At 46.5% G+C, this 21,807-nt stretch overlaps 1 protein-coding gene across 3 annotated transcripts; it reads left to right on the top strand.

Annotated features, from left to right (window-relative positions):
- The first annotated feature begins 1,724 nt into the window (after positions 1 to 1,724).
- LHX9 (LIM homeobox 9) lies at positions 1,725 to 21,014 on the top strand. Of its 3 annotated transcripts, XM_028120351.1 has the most exons (6): positions 1,725 to 1,752; positions 6,928 to 7,046; positions 9,047 to 9,249; positions 10,392 to 10,747; positions 16,587 to 16,789; positions 18,030 to 18,287. In XM_028120351.1, exons 1-6 carry the CDS (start codon positions 1,725 to 1,727, stop codon positions 18,285 to 18,287), a joined length of 1,167 nt encoding a protein of 388 aa, XP_027976152.1. The 3 variants fall into 3 exon arrangements, with proteins under 3 accessions (XP_027976152.1, XP_087872881.1, XP_027976151.1); XM_088016755.1 differs by lacking the exons at positions 1,725 to 1,752; positions 18,030 to 18,287 and adding an exon at positions 20,958 to 21,014 and having other exon boundaries at positions 6,873 to 7,046; XM_028120350.1 differs by lacking the exon at positions 1,725 to 1,752 and having other exon boundaries at positions 6,873 to 7,046.
- Positions 21,015 to 21,807: the final 793 nt, after the last annotated feature.

Genomic DNA, 21,807 nt, shown 5'->3' with positions numbered 1-21,807 from the left:
AAGCCAAGCGTTGAGGTGGAACCAGGGTCTCTGTCCTGGGTGCTCAGAGCCACATTCCGGGATTTGGGATGGAAAGAGAGAGCCAGAGAGGGCTTGGATTCGTGGCTCCCGCTGGTTCCCTTACCACCCCTAAACTGTGTGGCGGAGCTTGCGGGGATGGCTTAGAGGTGCACTTCTCCTCCCCCACCCCCGCACAGCCCAGGCCCCCCCATCCCACGCTAGTTCCTCAGGCGGCTGGTAGAAGAGCGGGCGCCCCAGCCCTCGGCGCCCTCAGCCCACGCACCGCCGCGGAACAGCTCAGGTGGCACAGCGGGGAGGGGCGGGGAGGGACGGGGAGGGAGGGCGGCAGCAGCACCGGGACCCGCATCCCGGAGCGTCCAATCTCGCGGCTCACACCCCTTTCCCGCATCCATGCCGGAGCCTCCCAGCAATCCCCCGCCCCCCATCTCCGCCTGCGAGGAGCGCACTGGGTGGGGGAGTGAGTAAATAATTGGCCAGAGGCCCGGCTTCCCGGTTCTCGCTCTGCTTCCCCGCGGCCTGACTGCGCCCGGGGCTGCTGGGGCGACGCAGCCCCTCGGGAACCTGAGACCAGGTAACCTGGCCCCCGCCCCATCCCGGGTCTGGGAGTCTGTCTGTGTTCCTGAGAATGCGCATCTCCCAAGGTTTGAGTCGGTTTTCTCCCGGTTAATCGCCATCCCCACCTCCTAGCCGGGGCGGGTGGGATAGACACCTTCAGCCCCTGAGCTGACCCGGCTGGGAACGCCGCTGTGGCGCGCGGAGTGCATCCCAAAGTGCTGGGTTCCTGGCGCCTCGCCCGGGAGCGCCGAGAGTGAAGGACCGGGAGGGGAAGGCGGGGATGTGGCGGGGGAGCAATCAATGGCTTAGCCCAGCTTCTCGCAGGAGCTACCGCCCATTCACGGTCTACGCAGGCACCAGCTGGCGGCAGCATCTTTTAGGTACGAGCTCCAGGAAGGCAAAGGCCGGCTGGGGGGCCGGGAGCCCAGGGCGCGCCGCAGGACCCCAGCACCCCCGCTGCGCCCAAGCCTCAAGATGCTCTCGGCTTTATGAGGTTCAGTTACGGCCGAGTCCTCCATTAACACCTCCCCTGATTATTGGGAGGCTGGAAGGGCTGAACGCAGCCTCAGAGCGCGTCTCCGAGCACCAGCCCGCGTCTGTGCCCTCTGCACACCCCTTCCTCCTCCCGATTTGAAAGCATAAACTGAGAATAAAAGACAAGTGGAAGGAGCTGCGGGTCAGAGGTGAGGGATTCGGGTCAATCGAGAGAAAGAGAGAGAGAGAGAGAGATTTCCATCCAACGGTTTATTTATTTGGATCAACAGAGGAATCCTCGGCGAGACCTGGGGACCATCCCGCACCTCTGGCCGCCGCCTCCTGCCCTCCCTCGCCGAGGACCGGGTTCTTGGGGGAAACGTCTGGACCTCAAGGTAAGATCCCACGGGGGGTGTCTGGTCGGAGCGGTTTTCTGGCCTGGGCGTGCGCCCGGACGGCCGGGCACCCCAGGAGCGTCTCGGGTACTAGCGGAGGCAGGCCGGGCTTCAAGCCGCCCAGGGCCCGAGGTCGCGGCGGGAGGAGCAGTTCGGACGCGCCCCAGCGGGGTGGTAGGAGGCTCCGGGGCCCCCGGGCCGCAACGCCCCGCTAAAGCGCGGCTTCTTTCTGACAGTGCAGCCACCATTACGGCGTGATCAACTCCTTTTGCTCTAAGAATGCTGAACGGCACCACTCTAGAGGCAGGTGAGTTATACGCCAGGTTCCTTCTCATTTCCTCTGCCCTTTTTCTTGGGCTGGTGTGCACACTGGTGTGTTTGTGTGTGTGCGCGCACACGCGTGTGCGCGCCTTCATTGGGTGAAAGAAAGAGGGGTGTGTGTGTGTGTGTGTGTTAAGAAATTAAATCGCGCTTCGAAGGCTCAATGCAGTCTCGTTCAGTCTCCTGCCAGGATTCCTGAAAGCTGCGTTTCCCTCCTTTTGCTTTTCCTTGAATGTCTTTCACTTTTTTGAGGATGGAGAGGGGGAGGTGGAGGTCACGGTGCAGCTGAGCCGCGAGTTGTCAGCAGCGTGATGGATGCGCCCTCGATCCTCGGTGGTGCTGCTGGGGGCGTCTCCCCGCTGGAAGGGATGGTGGGGGGCAGGGCTGACACCGTTTCTCACCTGTGTAGGGCTTAACTGGAAACTGGCTTCCCCCGCATTTTTTGTTCAATGCAAACCCCGCGCAGCTGTTCCTGCGCGCGACCTCAGAGGACGCTGTGCGGGACGTCTCCCTTTATTCCTCGGGCGGCTGAGGGCCCACGGCGCAGAAAATGTCAGGTAAAGGGGCTTCGGATTTCGGATGTGGCAACCGCCCCCCGGGAGAAGAAGTCAGGGACCACGATGGACAGAGATTTGAAGGGAGCAAACGACGGTCGGGTGGCTTTGCGGGTACAGAGGATGTGCGTGGGTCAGAGTGCACGGAACGGTAGGGTCCTGCGGCGCAAGCGGCGCGCAGCTGGGGCGCGGCCCTGAGTCTCCCCTCGGTGCAGGAGGGCTCCCCGGGCCCCAGCTCCGCTCGGCCCGCTCCCATCTGTCTGGAGGGAGGCCCTTCCAGCAAGACTGAATCAGAGATGCACCCGTGCGGCAGTGCCAGTGGATCTGTTCGAACATAGAGATTCCCTATGCCCACCGACTAGAGAAAGGCCTGGCGGCTTGGGGCCATCGGCTCACCTCCTGCCCAGCGCAGCCGGGGAGACCAGGACTGAACGCGCCGTTCCCAGCCCCGGACGACGTCCACTACCCCGGGCTCTGGGGTGCTCACGACAGTGCCCAAAGACAGACACTGCTTCAAGACCTGCACCTTTCAGACCAAAGGGGCTCCCCAACCAGTTTAACAGGGTCAGGAGGAAAGGTGACCTCTGCCCTTTGAAGGGCAAACCGGGGGTACAGGATCTTGGCTTCCAAAAATCAGATATAAAGAGAACTTATGTTGCCAATGCTCTCAAGAGATGGGTCTGCAGGGTTATTTTCCTCTCTGGATCCTAAAGCCTCTACTGCTCCCTGGGTAAAGCTATGCCTTCCCTTTATTTCCCCTCTCTTGCCCTCTTGGGAGTTTTTCTGGGCCAGAGCCTGGGACAAACTTGCTGCCTTCCTGGAGGTTCCAGGACCCTGAACCATCAACCCCTCCCTACTTCTCTGCCCCACTAGCGACCAGCCAACCGCTTTTCTGAAAGGGGCAACAGTAGCCTGATGGATGGATCATGGAGCAAAGAAGAGAATGGACTGTGTGTGCCCAATTGTAAGGAGGGTGGCAACTGGCCAGGGTTCTGCCCCACCGCTCCAAATAGAGCTTTGAGTTCAGGGAGGAGAGTTGAGGTCCTATTATGGGCCGCAGGTGGAGGACAGCCCCTTGCACCTGTCCCATTTAGAGAGGTGGAGCCCCAGGAAATGAACCAGGGAGCACTCCAACTTTTTATAGAGCACTCTCGGGCAATTCTGAGGGACACCGGGCTCCAGTCCCTCCTCTCCAGAGGTGAAAGAAGTCAGAGCTACAAAGATGCTCTCCTTAAAGTGCTTACTCCCTTTGTAAATAAGAGGTAGTGAGGGGGGCCCTCTTAGGTAAACTTTTGGGGCTCCAAGACAAAAAGGATACCCCAGATCACACATCCAGTTCTTGGAGCATCCCCCCCTCCCCCCCCCCCAATGGGCATCCTCTTTAAGGATCTGTGAGAGGAGGCAGAGCTGGGCGGGTGGGGAGCAATTTCTGCAGAACTAAAAAGGACCTCCCAAACTCCAGCAGCACCCCCTGCCCCACCCCTAGCTCTGCAAATTTCCTGCCTTGGCTGAGAAGGAAGACTCCTGGCAGTACACTTCTTTATGGGAAGTAACAACACCCACTGGGTGCAGGAACTTATAACCTAAGTTTTATAAGAAAAAAGCAGGCATAGCTGGAATCCAACCCCAAAGCTGACTGTAGAAGGTGCTCTGCCCTGCCTGTACCCGATAGACGATTAACAAATATTTGTGGAGCAGATGAACGCATGAAGGATGTTTTACAGGACTTCTGTGATTGGCTTCCTTGGAAACTTCACAGAACTATTTTTCCTGGAGCTGTTTGTTAAACTTTCACTTCATTAAGTCTCCAAAGTTCATCTCTTGCAAGAACAGGGTTGTGTTCTTGCATTCTTTGTTGTTTTTGCTGAGCAAGACCAAAATTCAACAACAGCCAAACCTAATTCCAACACCCCCGTTTGGCAGGCGGGCGATGGGGGTGGGGGGTGAGAGCGGTAGTTTAGTCCAGAAACTAGACAAAGCAGGTCCCTGGATTGAGGTCCCAAATTTACTTTTACCTTGGAGCTTCCTTGGGTTGACTGATTTTCTTCTCAGAGACCCCTCCTCTTTCTCCTCCTCCTCCTCCCCGGGATCTGAGTCCATTTAGCTGCTGACTTGTGGGAAGGCAATCTGCCCCTTTGTGAGAGGACCTGCTGTCTCTGAAAGGGTTGCTGCTCCCAGCCCCTCCTTGGGGCCCTTCGTTTGTGCACGTGGGTTTGAAAAGCTCATTGATTTCCATCCAAAGGGGCTAATTACATTACTTACAGTAAATAGCAGCCCTGCTGTCCGGTAGGGCTGCCAAAGTGAGGGGGGAGGTCTCCAGCTTAGTTCACTTGATTGGCTTCATTTTTGTGTGAAATTGTGTTTTATGAGCTGTATTCTGGCACCCAGAGGACTGTAACAGCGTCCAGTCTGCAAATAACATTATTTTTGACCCTGAGAAAAGAGCAAGGGGAAGCAGTGGAGTCTTGGGTTTCATGAAAGAGGTGACTCCAGCAGCTTCAGAAGGCGATGCTTTGGGACAGGAAGTCAGACTGCTGCGCAAGTTCCCTTCCTGCCTCCATTCTTGTCTGCCTTCGCTTCCTTCCTTCCTTCCTTCCTTCCTTCCTTCCTTCCTTCCTTCCTTCCTTCCTTCCTTTCTTCCTTCCTTCCTTCCTTTCCCTCTCATTCTCATTCTCTTATTTCTTCCCTTCCCCTTTTAACCTTCCTTCATCCTTCCCTCCTCTATCTCTTCCTCCCTCTCTTCCTTCATCTTTCCAGATTTGACCACCATTCCCCTAGAGGGAAGCAAGTCTGCCAACAGGGTACTCCTCTGAGGTACCCGGGGTGTGTGGAGACACGAGCCATTCCTGGGAAAGCCGATGATGGGGAGTGGTGGGAAGCAGGCAGGCAGGAGGAAGGAAAGAAAGGGGGAGCAGCCCTGGCTTCCTCCTTTCGCTGATTATAAAGTTGGGTTGGTTCCTGCCACTGCTCTATGCTTCAGGCCCCTAGGGGGCTTCTGGTGGTTTGAATGAATCGACAATATCAGAGTGTTGTGGACACTTTTTAATAGGGCCAAGGAGGGGCCACTGCTAGTGGGAACAGAGGGAGACAGAACAATCCCGCCTCTTGTCGGGCGCAGGTCTGCCGTTCTGCTTGTCAGCTCTCACCTTCCCCTCCTCCACAGCGAGGAGCCCCTTTCACATCCTCCTAAATGTGCGGTGCATCCAGTTTTACAAGTCCCCTGTCCTGCCAGGGCGGTGGGAACAGGACGCAATAGGGCGCGCATCCAGTCCTGCAGGGGTCCTCCACTGGCTGCCCACATTGAGGAGTTTCAAGTAGGACACTAGGATCACCAGCAGTTCATATTCAATCCTGAGCTGGGTAAGACAATACCTCACCCCGTGTCGTGGTTCAGTTGAGTACTCCCCCCGCGAAAAGTCCATGCCCTGTCCTCCACATTCATTTTTCAAACAAAACCTTTTGGTCTAAAGTAAGCTTCAGAATCTTAGGTTTTTGTAGCCTGTTTTTCACGTTGGGTTATGTTCCAGGCCCTGGTAGGGTGGAGGGCCTCTAGGGGAGGTGAGGCAACCTGCTTTTAAAAAGTGAGTTGAGGAAGAGGGGAAGGGAGGAATCTCTGTTTAACATTTGCGTATTGGGGGTCCCCTGTAAGTTAGGGACCATAAAGTCCACAAGGAGGAAACCCAAAGTTTGGAGCTGACATCCTGTATGCCTTGAGCTGGGGTCTGATCTTGAACTTGGACCAAATAGACTTTCTGCCTCCTGCACCAGGGCGGGGACAATAAGGGCTCATTTCCCCTTTAAATCATGATTATTGAGAACTCTTGGAAGGATGTGTGTGTGTGTATGTGTGTGTGTGTGTGTGTTGGGGGGAAGTAAATGCCCCCTCCTACTAACCCCCCCCTCCAGCCCCCTCCCCTTTGTAATGTTTGTCCCTGCTTGCCCATCACCAGGGGGTTGAGAGGAGTATGACAGGTCTTTGTTGTCTGAATAAAAATCCGCGGCAGCTCCAGGGAGAGAACTCCTCCTACTAAATTATCAAAAATGGGCTGGCTTTAGTCTCTTAACAAATTGGACACAGCTACGGCAGGAGCAGTCCCCAACCCAACCTACAGGCACTGGGAACTTGCAAGCAGCCAGGGACCGCTGAAAATAGCACTTCTTTTTCTTTCTTTGTGTTCAAAACTATTTTCTTTCTTCACCAGATTTTGTTTTCCTCCCCCCGCTGCAGTTGTTTCCCATTAGTAACTCGATCTCTCGGAGCAGTAAGATTCGCCTTCTTCGTCTCCTTTCCCCTCCGCCCCTGTTTGTTTGTTTTCTGCACATCTCCTTCAGGGAGCCGCTGGGGTTTCCCCCTTCTTTTTCTTTTTTTGTTTTTTTTTTTTTCTTTTTCTTTTCCAAACACACCAATTTCCACTCTGTCTGCCTCTTTCTTCTTCCCTCTCTCCCTCTTGCCTTCCGTCCCCGAGCGTCTCTGCGCTCCTCCAACACGCAGCTCTCTGCCGTCCCTTCTGCTCCTTCACTCGGATGAGCTGAGAGCCGCGGGCGTGTGTATATGGAAATAGTGGGGTGCCGAGCAGAAGACAATTCGTGTCCTTTCCGTCCCCCAGCCATGCTCTTCCACGGGATCTCCGGAGGCCACATCCAAGGCATCATGGAGGAGATGGAGCGCAGATCTAAGACCGAGGCCCGCCTGGCCAAAGGCGCTCAGCTCAACGGCCGCGACGCGGTAAGGACGGGCCCCTCGGCGGCGGTAGCCTGGCGCCCCAGCGCGCCCTGCGAAGCCGAGCCTCCATTCCCTGGCTGGCCGAGCTGAGGATGGAGGGTCCTAGGGACGTCCGTTCCAGGCTGGCGGGTGGGTTTTCTCCGGTCTGACTGCCTGCCGGGCTAAGAAAACCCCTTTTCTGACTTGAAACGTCTCCGCAACCGAGACCCTGAGTTCGCTACTCTGTGCCGCAGCTGTTCCCGGCAGAGCAGGGAGGGCCGGGAGTGAGAGAATGGGGGTGTCCCCTTCTGCAGACCTCACACTCCGGTCTCCGGCCCCCCTTGACTCCGGGCTTCTCCCGGGCGAGGACAGCGGCAGCGAGGGCGAGCTGGGCGCGGGCAATGCGCGGACGGCGCGCGCGGCCGTGGCGTCGCGGCCAAGCAGGAGCCCAGGTGGTTCTAGTCTCTGGGTGTGCTGACGGGATCTTTGGAGAGGACTCAGACTCCACTGGGCCACCTTCAGTTCTCAGGACGCTCGGAGCGCGGCACTGCCTAGCCCAGCGATTTTCGGGGTCTCGGGCAGCCAGGCCCGGCCCCTCTAGCGAAACAAGACTGCGTTCAACTTCCGGGCCGGGCGGGTGTAACGTGTAGGGGGAAATCTAAGAAAAACCCGGAGGAGCACCTAGGCTACGCGCGAGAACTTTCTACCCTTAAACGATACAATCAACTACCACTGTTACTACAATTCACATTAATAAAAGTCGTGTCCAATTAATAAAGAAAGCCAATTAGTAATCTATGTGCTTCCCTTTCCCACGTACGAGCGGGAGGGGAAAAACTACAGAAGTCTCCGGAAATGATTTCAGCGAAACAGAGCTGTGTAGATCCTACGGCCTCACACCCGGCATTGTAGCTCGAACCAACCCTTTCGACTGCTCCCGCGGGTCAGTGGTGTTTTGGGTTACACCAAGTAGCCGAGTTGGTGGATGTTGCCGCATTTGCAAACTGAACATAGTGTGGAGGGCCCCAGATCTGAGTAAAAGGAAGAAACTTTACTTTTCCAGGCCCGCCAAAGTTTTGTGGGGAAGTCCAGCCCATTTCTGCTAGTCTTGAGGGAAATGACCAGTGGTTACTTTCTTCTTTTTCTTTTTCCTTGTTGTGGCTATCCTGTTTAAAACCAAAAAGCAACCCAAACCCGAATGTCGTGGCGGGGCTGGGCTCGTCACGGTGAGGTTTCCTCATCTTCAGCCTGGTCGGTGGGTAAGCGGAGGGTGGGGGGGAAGCTGAACTTGGGCACTAAACAGATTTTCAGGACACAGGTCTCCCGGGTAGGTTAATGCAGGGGGAAAAGGGGACTGTGCAGAGGGGACTAGACAACGAACTCTTCTGGGAACAGGCACTTTATACCCTTACTGGGGAGAGGACCAATATCCCTGAAAATGAGAGAACAGCCAAATACACCCCGGTCAAAACAATGTCGACCAAATTAGGAGCACAGGTATCATAATCTCTCCCTTCCTTTTAATTTAACGCTGCCTATAAGAATTTAGGGAAATGGAATGGTTTCAAAACAATCTGTGTTCGTTCAAATTTCCTTTCCATTCCCCCGTAAAAATTTCCATTGTTTTATTTTGTGTGCGTTGAAAGCCACAATTTTTAGCATGTATATTCGAGTTTGGGAGCATCCGCCAAACTATACTCAGTGCGCTCCTAGCATTTTTAAAAGAGTTTCGAGGTGGACGGCATGTCTTTAAGGTTTTAGAAGAGGGTGGAGATGGCCAGCCTGTCTTTAGGTTAATAGTCCCGGGAGAATGCGAACGCCGGGTTCAGGCAGACACTGCAGAAAGGGAGTGAGTCGCAAAAGGAAAAATCGCTAACTTTCCCCCGACGTTTGCCTTTGCGCTGTGGCCCCTGACCCTTGTCCTGCTCCCGGAACGACTGAAACTCGCGCTGCGGGGAGGGAACTCCGCGTTGTGCATCTCCGCCGCGCTCCGTCCTCAGCGGTGCGCTGTGCTTGCCTTGCAGGGCATGCCCCCGCTAAGCCCCGAGAAGCCTGCTCTGTGCGCCGGCTGCGGGGGCAAGATCTCGGACAGGTACTACCTGCTGGCTGTGGACAAACAGTGGCATCTGAGGTGCCTGAAGTGCTGTGAATGTAAGCTGGCCCTCGAGTCCGAGCTCACCTGCTTCGCCAAGGACGGTAGCATTTACTGCAAGGAGGATTACTACAGGTATTCCCGCCCCTGACCTTTACGCCCCGGTACACCTGGCGGGGCCACCTGCCCGAGCCCGGGAGCCTCCTCTCTGTCCCCCACCTTTCGCCCCTTCGGGGTACGGTTATCAATCCCGAGACCGGGGAAGTCCACTGCATACGCCTTCCAGCTGCGCCACCCCTACCAAGGGCGGTGAGGATGCGTGGGAGGAATACCCGAGGTCAAGAGCTACCAGTGACTATCCCCCACTCCCGACACTTCACAGTTCAGTAGAGGGAATCTGGAGAAATCTTGAAATAGTGAATAAATATGTGTCTGTCGACCGAGACTAAAGCGGGTATTTTTTTTTTTCTTTTTTTCCGTTTACTACGAACTGGGCGAGACCCGCACCTTGGAACTGAACTGGTGGCCGGGGCAGCCGGAACCCGGTGTTAGGTTTTTGCGAGGGTGGCGGGAGACCACGTAAATGGCCATGAAAAGGAATAATCGCCGTTGGTGAAACCCAAGCCACTCAGTTCTGAGTTCCATTTACTGCTAGTTAGAACCTTGCTGGCTAGCCTGGCGAGCAAACTCCAGGGATGTTTTCTGATGCTTCCCAGTTATTTTTTCTGGAGTGGGAAAGAGAACTATGCGCAAGTGACCTAGCTCCACTCTCAACCAAAGGGAGAGAGGTGATTAAAAAAGAATTAGATTTCTTCTGCAAAAGCGTCTGTCTGAATGCTTTCAGGCACACGCACACATCCATAAATAATAATAATACCACCCTTCATAGAGTGTTTTGTAACGGATGAAACCCTTTCCCTTGGCATCACAATTTAATGTTCTTTACATAGCGTTTGAGTTAGCTAGTGCGGGTTTGTTTGGTTGTTGGGCTTTTTCTTTTTCTTTCTTTTTTTTTTGACTTTTTTTTTTTTTAAATCTTAACTTTACAGAGAAGGCAACTGAGGATGTTACCCGATTCTTCTTATTTTAATGTAAGGGTTCTTTGTCCTGCTTCACCACCAGAACAGGTCATAAGCAAGTAAAATTAATGACCAAATGGACCGGTGTCCTCTTCTGTCAGAGCCCTCCTAGGTGTCAGTCTAGGACCACTGCTGACCAAACTCCAGGTGTCACGGGTGGCCTCACCGAGCGCCCTGACTTGACTTTTTTTTTTCCAGAAGGTTCTCTGTGCAGAGATGTGCCCGCTGCCACCTTGGCATCTCCGCCTCTGAGATGGTCATGCGTGCCCGAGACTCTGTCTACCACCTAAGCTGTTTCACCTGCTCCACTTGCAACAAGACCCTGACCACGGGTGACCATTTTGGCATGAAGGACAGCCTGGTGTACTGCCGCGCCCACTTCGAGACCCTCTTGCAAGGGGAGTATCCACCGCAGTTAAGCTACACCGAGCTGGCGGCCAAGAGCGGTGGCTTGGCCCTGCCTTACTTCAATGGCACTGGCACGGTGCAGAAAGGGCGGCCCCGGAAGCGGAAGAGCCCAGCGCTGGGAGTGGACATCGTCAATTACAACTCAGGTGGGCCCTTACTGCTCCCCCCACCCCCGGCCCCTCCAGCCCTGGCCTCCGGCTGTCCTGAGGAAGATTCCATAGAGCTCCTTTCCCATTCAAGATCTGGTGGCAAGAGGGGGTTTTGCTTAACATGCCTCTTTCCTCAGTACAACTCCCTTTCACTCAGAAGAGGGGGAAAGAAGGAGAGAAGGAGAGGGGAAAGAAGGAGAAAGGGAGAGGGGAGAGAAAGACCTTTATTTAGGTTGTGGCAAAAAACACATTCATGACCCTGGGGCCGCAATGACTTCCCCCAAACAGGCTGAGCCAAATCCTTGTTGCCCATTAGTTAATGAGCCCATTAGTTTCTGGCTCCCAGTAGGAGCAAAACAGCCCCAGGGCAATTCCTGTGTGGAAGCCAAATTATAGATCCTGGAGGAGGTTTTCCTATATACTGAAAAAAAAAAAATCTTCAGAGCCCAACTTCAGTCTGTCTAGAGGAGGCAGAGGCTGTGGTCACCAGCCCAGAGTTAATCAGGAACACAGTTGGCAAGAGTGTTGAAAACCGAATCCCTGATTTTGGTGAAAAGCAGCTGTAGGGGTGGGAATCACTCTCCACAGTTGAGCTGGCCTGTCCCTTCTGTAGGTCAGGGTACTCATCCAACCAGCTCATTTCCTGTATGGTCAATCATCCGGACATCCAGACCCCTTGGAAAAATGAAAGAAGCTCCAGGTCAGGCCCACTGAGGAGCCTTAGTGGTGTGACAGGCTGCTCTTCTGTCCTCCACTGGCCTCCTCTCTTAATTAAAAACAAAATGCAGGCAACAGGCCTGAGAGCGCACTTTCTTCCTTGCTTTGGGGGACACCTATCATTTATCAATCTCTCTCATTCACCACTTTCCCATGGTTGGTAGTCTGCCCAGCTCTCCATCCCCCAGGTGAGGATGGAGATGGACATTGCAGATCATAGCTTCCTCCAAGCAGGAAGGAAGCTCTTTCTTTGAGTTCCAGACACTGGGAAAAGGGGCCTGGAAAGCCCAGGCTAACTTTTGGGAAACTAAGGCCTGGTTTCCCATGCTGGGCCCAGCCCTGGATGGGAATCTCAGAGGCAGGCGACTCAGGCTAGGGAGTCCATTCTATTGGAAGGGACCTTGGGGACCTCGCTGTGGCAACCCCACTCTGATACCATGAGTACCCAGATACCAGCCAAAGCATGGACGTACCAGAACACAGATCTTGCTGGTTTTCATCTTCCAGTCCCCAGTGCTGGGTACGGTGCCTGACCCATTGTTGCTCAATGGTAAAGGAACGTTATCCATTCGGATAAGTGATTTATCCACGGTCACATAGCCAGTGTGAACCATTTGGAACTAAAAGTCCTGCTCTGAGCCCGGAGTTTTTAGGGGAAGCCTCTCTGGACAAGCGGGCTCTCCCCAGCCTTGTGCTCGGCTTCCTCCTGGGTTCTCCGCTGATTTAACTGAGAAGAAGGAATCCCAACCCGGTCGGCGCGGCGGGGCGGCGTCCCACGGAGATTAGGGACCAGGGAGCTCAGCGCCGCTACACTTGTCCCTAGAGGGTTCATGCCAGGGTCGCTAGACCAAAGGAAAAGAGCGGCTGGCTCGCAACAGACCCCACCCGGACCGGTTTGTGTTAGGGCCGCGGGCGCAGCCCAGGGTTTTGCCAACCCCCGGCTGCGGGTCGCGGCCTTGCGCTCGCCCCTGCTGCGCTTCCGCAAGGGTTTTTGGTTCGGGGCCACTTTGCCCAGCGCGCTCATTTCATTTCCTTTGATGCGAGGTCCCCGGAGCAGGACGGGCAGGGCACTAATTGTTCTTTATTAATAGAAGATGACATCGGAATCTCGAGCCACTCACCAAGGCCCTAATGCCCTAATTAGAGAGAGACAGAGACAGAGACCAAGAGGCCGAGACCCACATAACGAGCGAGTCCTTTGCAGAGAGGGAATCCCTCAGCCTCGAGAAAGTGTGCAGAAGGGTGGCGATTTCTAGCCACGCGGCAGGAATCCTAGTTTTTGCGCTTGTTTATTTAATCTAACTAGCTAAAATTGATTTTGTCTTGGATCTTACTTTATGTTAGAAAGATCCGGGGGGCTTTAAGAACAGTAGAATTTAGTATCACCTACTTCTAGAGCTTGCACATTTATTTCTTAAGAGAAAAAAAAAAAGAATGAAAATCTCCTTCCACTTCAGTCTTTAGTTTGCAGATTAGTGCTGCTGCAAGGTTTATTGAGAAAGGTGATGCTGTTTTGCTCATGCGGGAGGAAAGGGTTGCTGAGGCCTCCCTATCCTGAGTTTGTACATCACACCACCTCAGACTGGATGCTTATTAATTAGCATCCACCCCATCCTTTCCGGACTTTCCCTAGAGATACAAATGAATAGTATATACTTCTTTAAAATCAGATGAAAATAATCTAGAGAAATTGGGTTAAAGATACATGACCAGAAATCAACCCCGGTATTAAAAAAATATTTATGAATCTAATGCAAGTTTGTTGCAAAACTAGCAAAAGAAAAGCTTCAGCAAGTTAAAAAAATGTTAACTCATTATTTTAACTTTCTCTGGATCTTACATTGCCATCTCTGCTTAAATGTAACCTAGTCTCAGAAAGAGTAAAATTGACACTAAACAAATATAATTTATACATCAATATATTTAAAAAAATATACAGAAAATGTGTTTAGGATTCAAAGACATCGAGAGAAGATGTGAAACTTGGTAAAGATCACTTAGTGCTTGACATCTGGCAAATACCTTTTAATGAGAATATTCCTAATTTAGTTTATACCTCCTTGTGCAGATACCAGGCAGATATTTTAGAAAGAGACATAGTTTATTTGGAATGCTGGATTGGAAAGCAGCCCTCCAGGGGTGAGAAGAAGATTTAGTCTAGAATAGGCAACTCTTATTTGGGCAATTTAGCATTAATGGAGAGACTACATTTTTGCTAGTTTTAAAAATCTCCCTTCCCAAGTGTAGGTTTTCCTTCTATTCCAAACTTCAAAAGCTCCTGATGGTTGTTAAATTAGCCTGGCACTGACCCCTAGTGGTCTCCCAGGGATCAGTTAGTTCTCAGAAGGTTATATACCTTCAGAAGAGAAACTCACTTTAGTATAGGTGACCACTTCGTAAGTGACTGGAAAATAAAATATTTAGATCTTCTCACTGACTTTATAATGCCAGATGTGTACTTAGAGGTGGATGGTTAAAGCAGTTTTAAGAGTGTTATCATTTCATCTCATAATTCAGGGGGAACACATATAGCTTTTAGAAGTAGACCCTGGGGAAACACAATCACTTGCAAGTTTATATAATGCATTTGTAGTTAAACACAAGCAATTTAGGATAATACACTGAGTTACTCTGTGGAAGAAACAGATTGGTCTTTTAAGTTGAATAATATGATGACACTGTCACAGGAAAAGCATACACTAATATCTGTTTAATAAAGAGCTAGTCTATGTGGAAACAAGTCCCATCATTGTGTTTAATGAACTAAAGTTATCTGCTGAGTTTTTAATCTGCAATAATGAATATAGAATACATATTCAGAAAAGCAATTTAATCAAACTATTCTATAATTATTTTTCATAAACTTCATTTTAAAGACTAATGAAGTACATAGTGAAGTTAGGAATCATACTCATCTCTAAGAAATATTATCTAGGGATGGGGGAATGGCTAAGGGCATTATTTAAACACTAACTCAAATCTTCTATCCCAAGTGTAATATTCAATCTGATGTGCTGTTCAGGAAAAGTTACATGTTACTCACATATGATAGGAATGAAATTGTATTTGAAGAAGCCTCCAATGACTGAGGTGTGCCTCTTTGACCATTTTGTTGTGGGCACATTTATAATCTGGTTGTGAAATATAGCTCAGTTTACTGGAGATAAGTATAGTTTTATAGTAGGTCATAAGATGCTGTTTCATCCATTTGAGGATATGAAAGTACAATTCTGTAGAATATTTGAACTCAACATATCCCCAGTGGACTAAAATAGGGTAAAATGTAAAGTACATACTTTTTCTTATCTCTGAGTACATGTTACTCTTCTGGTGCAGTTTAAGAAGTCTGTGTTCAACATTTGTAGGTATATATCTAGCTTGGATTCCCTTTGAGTTGACTTGATTTTTCATTAGTAGTCACTCAATTTTATTGACGAACAAAGATTCAAAATCTTGGTGAAATGCTTTTGAGTCCTGGCCCTGTACTTGACTTAGCAGACACAAAGGTGAAAGTTATATAATCTTTCCCTCAATGAACTCATCTGCTCTTTTGCCAAACGTGCCCTCTACTTAAGTGTCTTATGGAAACATAAACAAAGGAGACATTAATTCATGCTTAATATAATGTCTTCTTACATTAGAGAGAATTTCTTGTTATGTGGATTTTGTGATGAAATGTGATGACCTCTTCATTGATGACCAAAACTACTGTTTCTGTATATATGCTGACTTAACCAAAAATAAGTTTTAGAACATAATTCTAATCAGACCATAGCAGACAAATAATATTTTATCAAGCAGAAGAGCTAATATTAAGAAATGCCTTACTTTCTTCAGATTCAGGTTTTGTCTGACCCCACCAAGTGACATGATCAGGTTGATTTTAGATATTCTATTATAATGTACTAAAATGTAGGATGATCAGATCTGCAAATGCATCATCTAAGTAACTGAAGTAAGGGTTTAAAGAAAAAAAAATGCCATGCCCTTTAAGTTGAGATGAAATCAGTCAATATTGAGCAAAATATTTTCATTTTGTAATCCTATTTTCTTTGCAGAACCAGTAGGTTATTGGAAATGGCCTTTTAAATGTACATCTTTACACCCTGGGATGATGACTTTCAGGCTGGTTTCAAAGGCTGGATTGTTTTGCCCTCAATGCTGAGCAGGGCTTTGCAAGGAGAGAGATGTCACCCTCTTTCTGCCAGGCCAGCCGGGGGGCACAGCTCAAATCCCAGTCACACACATCCACGTCCCAGCAAAAAGGGCCAAGATCTGAGCTGAGAAATAAACGCCATCAGTGTCTCTGAACTGTGAGCTGTGGGGAGCGCTTCAGGCATGAACTGAGTGAAGAGAAGTCTGGGCTCATTCTCTTTCAGAAATATTTATTAAAATAACTCCAAGGGAAAACTGTTTTCTTTCTGGGATTGCCCAATGTTAACCAGTTATAGCTAAAAACCCTCAAAAACAATATTCTTAGGATTATATAAGAAATCTATAAATTCTTATTTTGTAACTTCTCCCTTTTCTCCAGCCACTTCCTACCTTTTTCCTGATTATGAAGACTCTAGGAACATCAGGAAAAGCTAAAATTTGGAACTGACTTAGATTCTTCCTTACTTGGTGGGCTCTCAAAAACTCTCAGATTTGAGAGAGCTGACATTACTTGTTTGCATATCCCTCATGGTAAAGAACAGTGCCTTCAGACAGTATGTTTCATTTCACAAACAGACAAAATATGGAGTCTTTAAAAATTGTGTTTGTGTAGAAGGGCAGGTGCTGATATGTATAAATATATTAGAGCTTTTCCTTTTCACTCTTGGATGCTTCTTTCACACTTAGGGCTTGTCTTCCCGAGCTTGCTAGCAACCATTATGCAAAAGAGAGAATTTATCTAATACTTTTCTGTTACATAAACTTTGGTTGTGTCCATATTAAGAGGCTGGTTTGGCGGACTTTGGCAATTAACCTCTTTGTTTGGTCTAGATACTGCTTATTACGTGGGTTGACAGGCTTTCCCACTGTTGCTTTATTATCAAAGCATTATACAGCCTGCCACCCCTGCAGCTAATGGCTGACTTTCCACTGAGCCCTTGCTTGTTCGCTGTTACCGCAACAGGTTGTAATGAGAATGAGGCAGACCACTTGGACCGGGATCAGCAGCCTTACCCACCCTCGCAGAAGACCAAGCGCATGCGAACCTCCTTCAAGCATCACCAGCTACGGACCATGAAATCCTACTTTGCCATCAACCACAATCCGGATGCCAAGGATCTCAAGCAGCTTGCTCAGAAAACAGGCCTCACCAAAAGAGTTTTGCAGGTAAGAAGCCTCCATCATTGGCTGTGTATACCTCTCCCTTACCCTTGCCAGTAAAAATAGTTCTCTTCCCTGTTTAGAGCAATACAGATATTTCCTGTACTGCTTTTCATTAGTTTATCTTAGTTATCTCCCAAGAGGGTAGGCTGAAATTTTGCAGGGGCTTCCTGGAGGGTGCCCAAAGACACTCCCAGGATCTTCTAAAATGCAGCCACTTTCTCCCTGTAGGTGGAGAGATGGGCCCACCAAAGCCAGCAAGCTTGCCTCACCGCTTTGCTAATGTGGCTGATGTTATTTGTACAAGTTGTGGCTTTAGAGAGTTCCATTCACACTAGGCTCAGTACAGAGTTGAAGGGGGACCTGCTGGTGCTTTTGTATTTCAGCAAACTCTTGGCAGCCTCACTCACAGGCCATGACCTTCCAAATGCAGATCAACCCTTTTTTTTTTTTCATTTCCTGAATAGCCACAACTACGGTGTCTCAGCAACCAACTGTAGCAAGTATTTTCCCATTTTAGTAAACCATATTTCAAAACTAAACATTGGGAGTTAGATGTGCTGTCCAATTGTTTTCCTAAACTCATAATGGTAAGAATATACAACTAATGAAATTATAGTGGGTTGCTGTAGGTCACCAGTGATCCTTTTCTACTACTCAGTGACAAATTGCAGATACTTAAATTTCCACAACCAGTTTCTGGCTGCTTGGGGTCTGTGGTCCTGGGTTTTTCCTATGCACAGACTACTTACCATGTGTCAGACTCAAGGATAGCCTGAAATCTGTTTCAGTGATGTTCATTTCATACGAGTCATTCTTACTTTGCAAAACTTTCAGTGATCCTGCCTCTCCCCATTCTCAAAAGATAATAATCAGTTAAGGAATCAGGATATATTTTTCCCCTTTATCTCTGTGCCTTCATTTCTATGGTATTTCCACTTAAGCATCAGTTGTCCCACGTGGCACTTGTTAATGCTGGGGGGATATATGCAGTTGAGAGAATATCTGTAGCATTACTTGAATTAATCTGTTCTAAAAGAAAGCCAAAAAAAAAAAAAAAAAAGCCCTTCTCTCCCAAGAAAAACAAACAATTATATTTAAAAAGAAAACATTCAAAAAACAAAAAAAGAAAGAAAAGCAAGCAAGCAAGAAAAAAAAGATAAGGAAAAAAGAAGGAAAGAAAGAAAAAAACAAAAGAAGTCTAAAATAAACATCGGTAAAGAAATCAATTGGGATTGGTTTGCAGGTTTGGTTCCAAAACGCACGAGCCAAATTCAGAAGGAACCTTTTGCGGCAGGAGAATGGGGGTGTTGATAAAGCTGATGGCACGTCGCTTCCGGCCCCGCCCTCAGCAGACAGCGGCGCTCTTACTCCACCCGGCACTGCGACCACTTTAACAGACCTGACCAATCCCACTATCACTGTAGTGACATCCGTGACCTCTAACATGGACAGCCACGAATCCGGAAGCCCCTCACAAACTACCTTAACGAACCTTTTCTAACATTGGTTTTTTTTTTTAATTCTTCCTCTTCTTTTATTATTCTTATTATTCTTATTTTATTATTTACAAGATTTTTTTTTTTCTAACCCACAAGATATTTGGGAAATAAAAACAACAGCTTGGTGTGTAGCATCTGCAGCCACTTGGCAAATGAGTTTACAGTATTGTCTCCTTTACAAAGTGGTTTTTTGTTTTTGTTTTTGTTTTTTTGTCTACAAAGTGTACTTGGGTTTTTTTTTTTAAATTAGATCTTTCAGTTGGTAAGGCGAGTTTTTGAATTATTCTAATAAGTGCCTCTTAAAATTGTATGTTACTTATTTCCAGAATCTCAAAGAAAAAAAGTGGTATTATGATGGGCAAATAATCATATTCCCAATTAAATGAGTAGGTTAATAAAGAATCAGATAATTAAAGTTATTTTTTAAATCTTGCAATTGTTTGTGTACTTACGGAATTTTGAAAACTTCACATTGTTTTTTGAATTTTAGAACTGAAAAAAATGTTTTGATCATTCTTTTTTTCTTACAAATGAGGAATATGATTAAACAAAAGCATTATCTATAGCAGCTCCAAATATTAAAGATTAATTAGGTGGGAAATCTGTTCCAAGGACGTGACTTTTCCTTCTTTTTGGGATGTACATCCCAGCAAAACTTGTTAGTTAGTTACTTGTTTTTCAACGTTTGAAAAATACTTAAACTCCCTGTGTATCTATGAAAATTCCATATAGAGTTTGAAATTCTATACTTTTAACCTAAAGCTAAAAATGATAGTTGTAAAACCATTCTTTCTAAATTAATTTTTTTCCTAGGGAAAATGGAAATAAGCAAAATATAATTTTTTAAGAAGTTAAAAAAGTATAATTTAATTAATAGATCTATTAATTGGCTTCAGCTGTACCATGATATTGTATCTGGCATTCTATATGAATAATGTTTTTTTTTTAAAAAAAAACCTTAGTAGACTAATATTAACAACAAGAAATCTTTGGTTTGTTTTCTTTATTTTACTTTGGCATAGGTTGATATATTTATCAGAAAAAAACCCTTTTCTGACAGTACAGATTGAAAGTTATTAGTCTTAAAGTAGATAAACTCAGAAGCCTTGTGGATGCTGATCTGAATATATTTCCTAGTTTACAGTAGCATTTTTTTTTCTTTTAATTTAAGCTAAAATCTTAATGGTCTGGGCAGTGGTGAATGTTCATCTATATGCTTCTGTTGTAGTTAAATACCAATTAGATTGTGGATTTCCTAAAAAAAAAAAATAAATAAATAAAAAAGAAGTCAAGATCTATGTCTTGCTTTAGTGGATTGTTAAGAATAACTTTGCACATATTCCCCACTTTTTGGACCTCTTAAATCTTCGGTGGTCGAAGTGGCTATTTAATAGATTTTAAAGGTGTCCTTCTGGCTGTATAAATGTGTGGTTACATATTGACAGTTCACTGCCCACATTAAAGTGCATTATTGTAACTTTTGCTCAGGGTCTTTAGAAAATTAGCACAGAAAGTAGCTTATTTTTTAAAAAAAAAGATGGTGGAAGATAAGTTAACACTGTAACAGAAGAAAGGTGTGATTGCCATTATATATTTAGCAAGTGTGGTTATCATCTTATATGGAGCTTAAATCTTGACTTTTCATATTTCTATTACATTTTGGGCATTTACCACTAACCAGACCAAACAACCTTGGTAAGGCTGAGATCTTATTAATACACTTTTACAGGTAAAATATTGATACTTATAAATTTTGTTCTTTGACAGAACAATGTATGGTACTATAGATCTACTTTATTAAGTAGACTAATTATAACTCAGTTCTCCTATGTGCCTTATGATATAACTTGGAAGTAAGTTTGTGAAAAATCAGGATATATGTGTTGTTTGTTAAATTAACTGTTTTAAGCCCTTTTGACACCTCACTAGTTTTGTACTGTTTTACCTCTTATTTCCGAAACTCTTTTTATGGTGTATCCTGTTAGAGGGGACAAACATGTCATAGAAAGCAGTTGTGCACTCTTTCAAATATAGTTGATAAATTCAATAATCTTATATATTGAGCTTCGTGTTTATAGTACAGTAAGTGGTCTAGCAAAATTGTCCATGTTTCTTTGTTTATTGATAAATGCATTGTATAGAAACTATTTCCCCTAAATATTTATGGACCAAACAATTGTGATATATCCTATTAAATTTGTGTGAATAAACCATTTTGAATCTAAGGAGTTTTATTTCCCATCAGTTTAATTTAAGGTTTAACTGTACTAGTGTGTTTCCAATATCTGTATGTAAAAGCTATTAAAGTGGTAATACAAAAAAATTTTAAATATTCACACATACAAATAGTTTTCAGATTTCCAAACTTCTGATTCATTTTAAATGTACACACCATTGCATATGCAATGTGATTCAACTTAGAATTACCTTTAAATATATTTTCTTATAATAAAAGTAATGCCCCACCGATTTGACTCTGCCCAATTTTTAGAATTAAAAACAAGATAATTAGCAGATAAAGTAATTGCATGAAAAGAAACTTAACTATGATTAAGATTTAATATTAGGTCTATTGAGCACAAATGGATATTTGTAAATCAAAATAGAAATTGCAGACCCCTAAAAGCCAAGTTGCTCTGTAGTTAATAAATTGTCACTATGATTTTTTTCAGGGAGAACAAATCTTGGGGCATTACAGCCAAACATCCCGACGTTTGAAAATTCCCTAAAGTATTAAAAGAAGGGGAAAAGTTTGATCGGAAATCCACTGCAGTGAAGACAAAGACAATATTAGGTTATGATAATCATACATTTTAAAATCTATTGAGCCAAAAAAGAGAGAGAGAGAGAGAGAGAGAGAGAGACTTAAATGTCATTTACTGAATGTTAACAAAAACTCTGTTCTTTATGGTGTCTAACACAAATGGAGGCTTAAAGTTATGTGGTTTAAAACAAAATTAGATAAGCCGTGTATAAACCAGAGCAGCCTGGCAGTAATGTGCCCACCCCATATTTGAAGAAAATTATTATTGCTAAAAAAAAAAATCCCACACATTTGTCAAGCACAGTAATTGTAAAATAAAGTCCAAAAACATCCATTTCACTTGCTTGCTAATGTGTACTAGTCCTATCTGTTCATAGAATTTTCCAATTGTAAATTCAAAGAAAAGCTATCACTCCTTTGAGAGTATAGGATCAAAACCCAGTAATTTTAGTATCATTGTTTATTCCTTCCTTTTTAAACAGAAATCTCTGCATGCACTTTTACATCTGTCACTTCTAGTGTACATCTCTGTATAATGACTTATCTTTGCTGTTTCTTGTATGATAAATAGCTTTCATGAATAAACATTTTATTTGATGCAAACATAGTTAACTTTATGTTAAATACACACTGTTGAAATTACTTTTGAACACTGTCTTAAGAGGCAGCACGATACATTTCCAACTTGTGATACTTAGGAAAAAAAAAAAATCCAAACAATCTAATGAGGTAAAATTCTGGTAGTCTAGGATAAAAGG

The sequence above is a fragment of the Eumetopias jubatus genome, unplaced genomic scaffold (assembly GCF_037043125.1).
Source record: "Eumetopias jubatus isolate StellerSeaLion01/CBP00866 unplaced genomic scaffold, mEumJub1_p1.0 scaffold_12, whole genome shotgun sequence".
NCBI classification, from domain to species: Eukaryota; Metazoa; Chordata; class Mammalia; order Carnivora; family Otariidae; genus Eumetopias; species Eumetopias jubatus.
Note: the sequence above shows the minus strand (reverse complement) of the source record. Positions and strands in the feature narration are given on the sequence as shown.

What these genes read in the sequence shown, in the direction of transcription:
- LHX9 (XM_028120350.1), top strand. Translation starts at nt 6,873, where the DNA reads ATGGAAATAGTGGGGTGCCGAGCAGAAGACAATTCGTGTCCTTTCCGT. An exon ending in AGCTCAACGGCCGCGACGCG is followed by an intron (nt 7,047 to 9,046) that starts GTAAGGACGGGC and finishes CTTGCCTTGCAG; the next exon opens with GGCATGCCCCCGCTAAGCCC. An exon ending in TCACCAAAAGAGTTTTGCAG is followed by an intron (nt 16,790 to 18,029) that starts GTAAGAAGCCTC and finishes ATTGGTTTGCAG; the next exon opens with GTTTGGTTCCAAAACGCACG.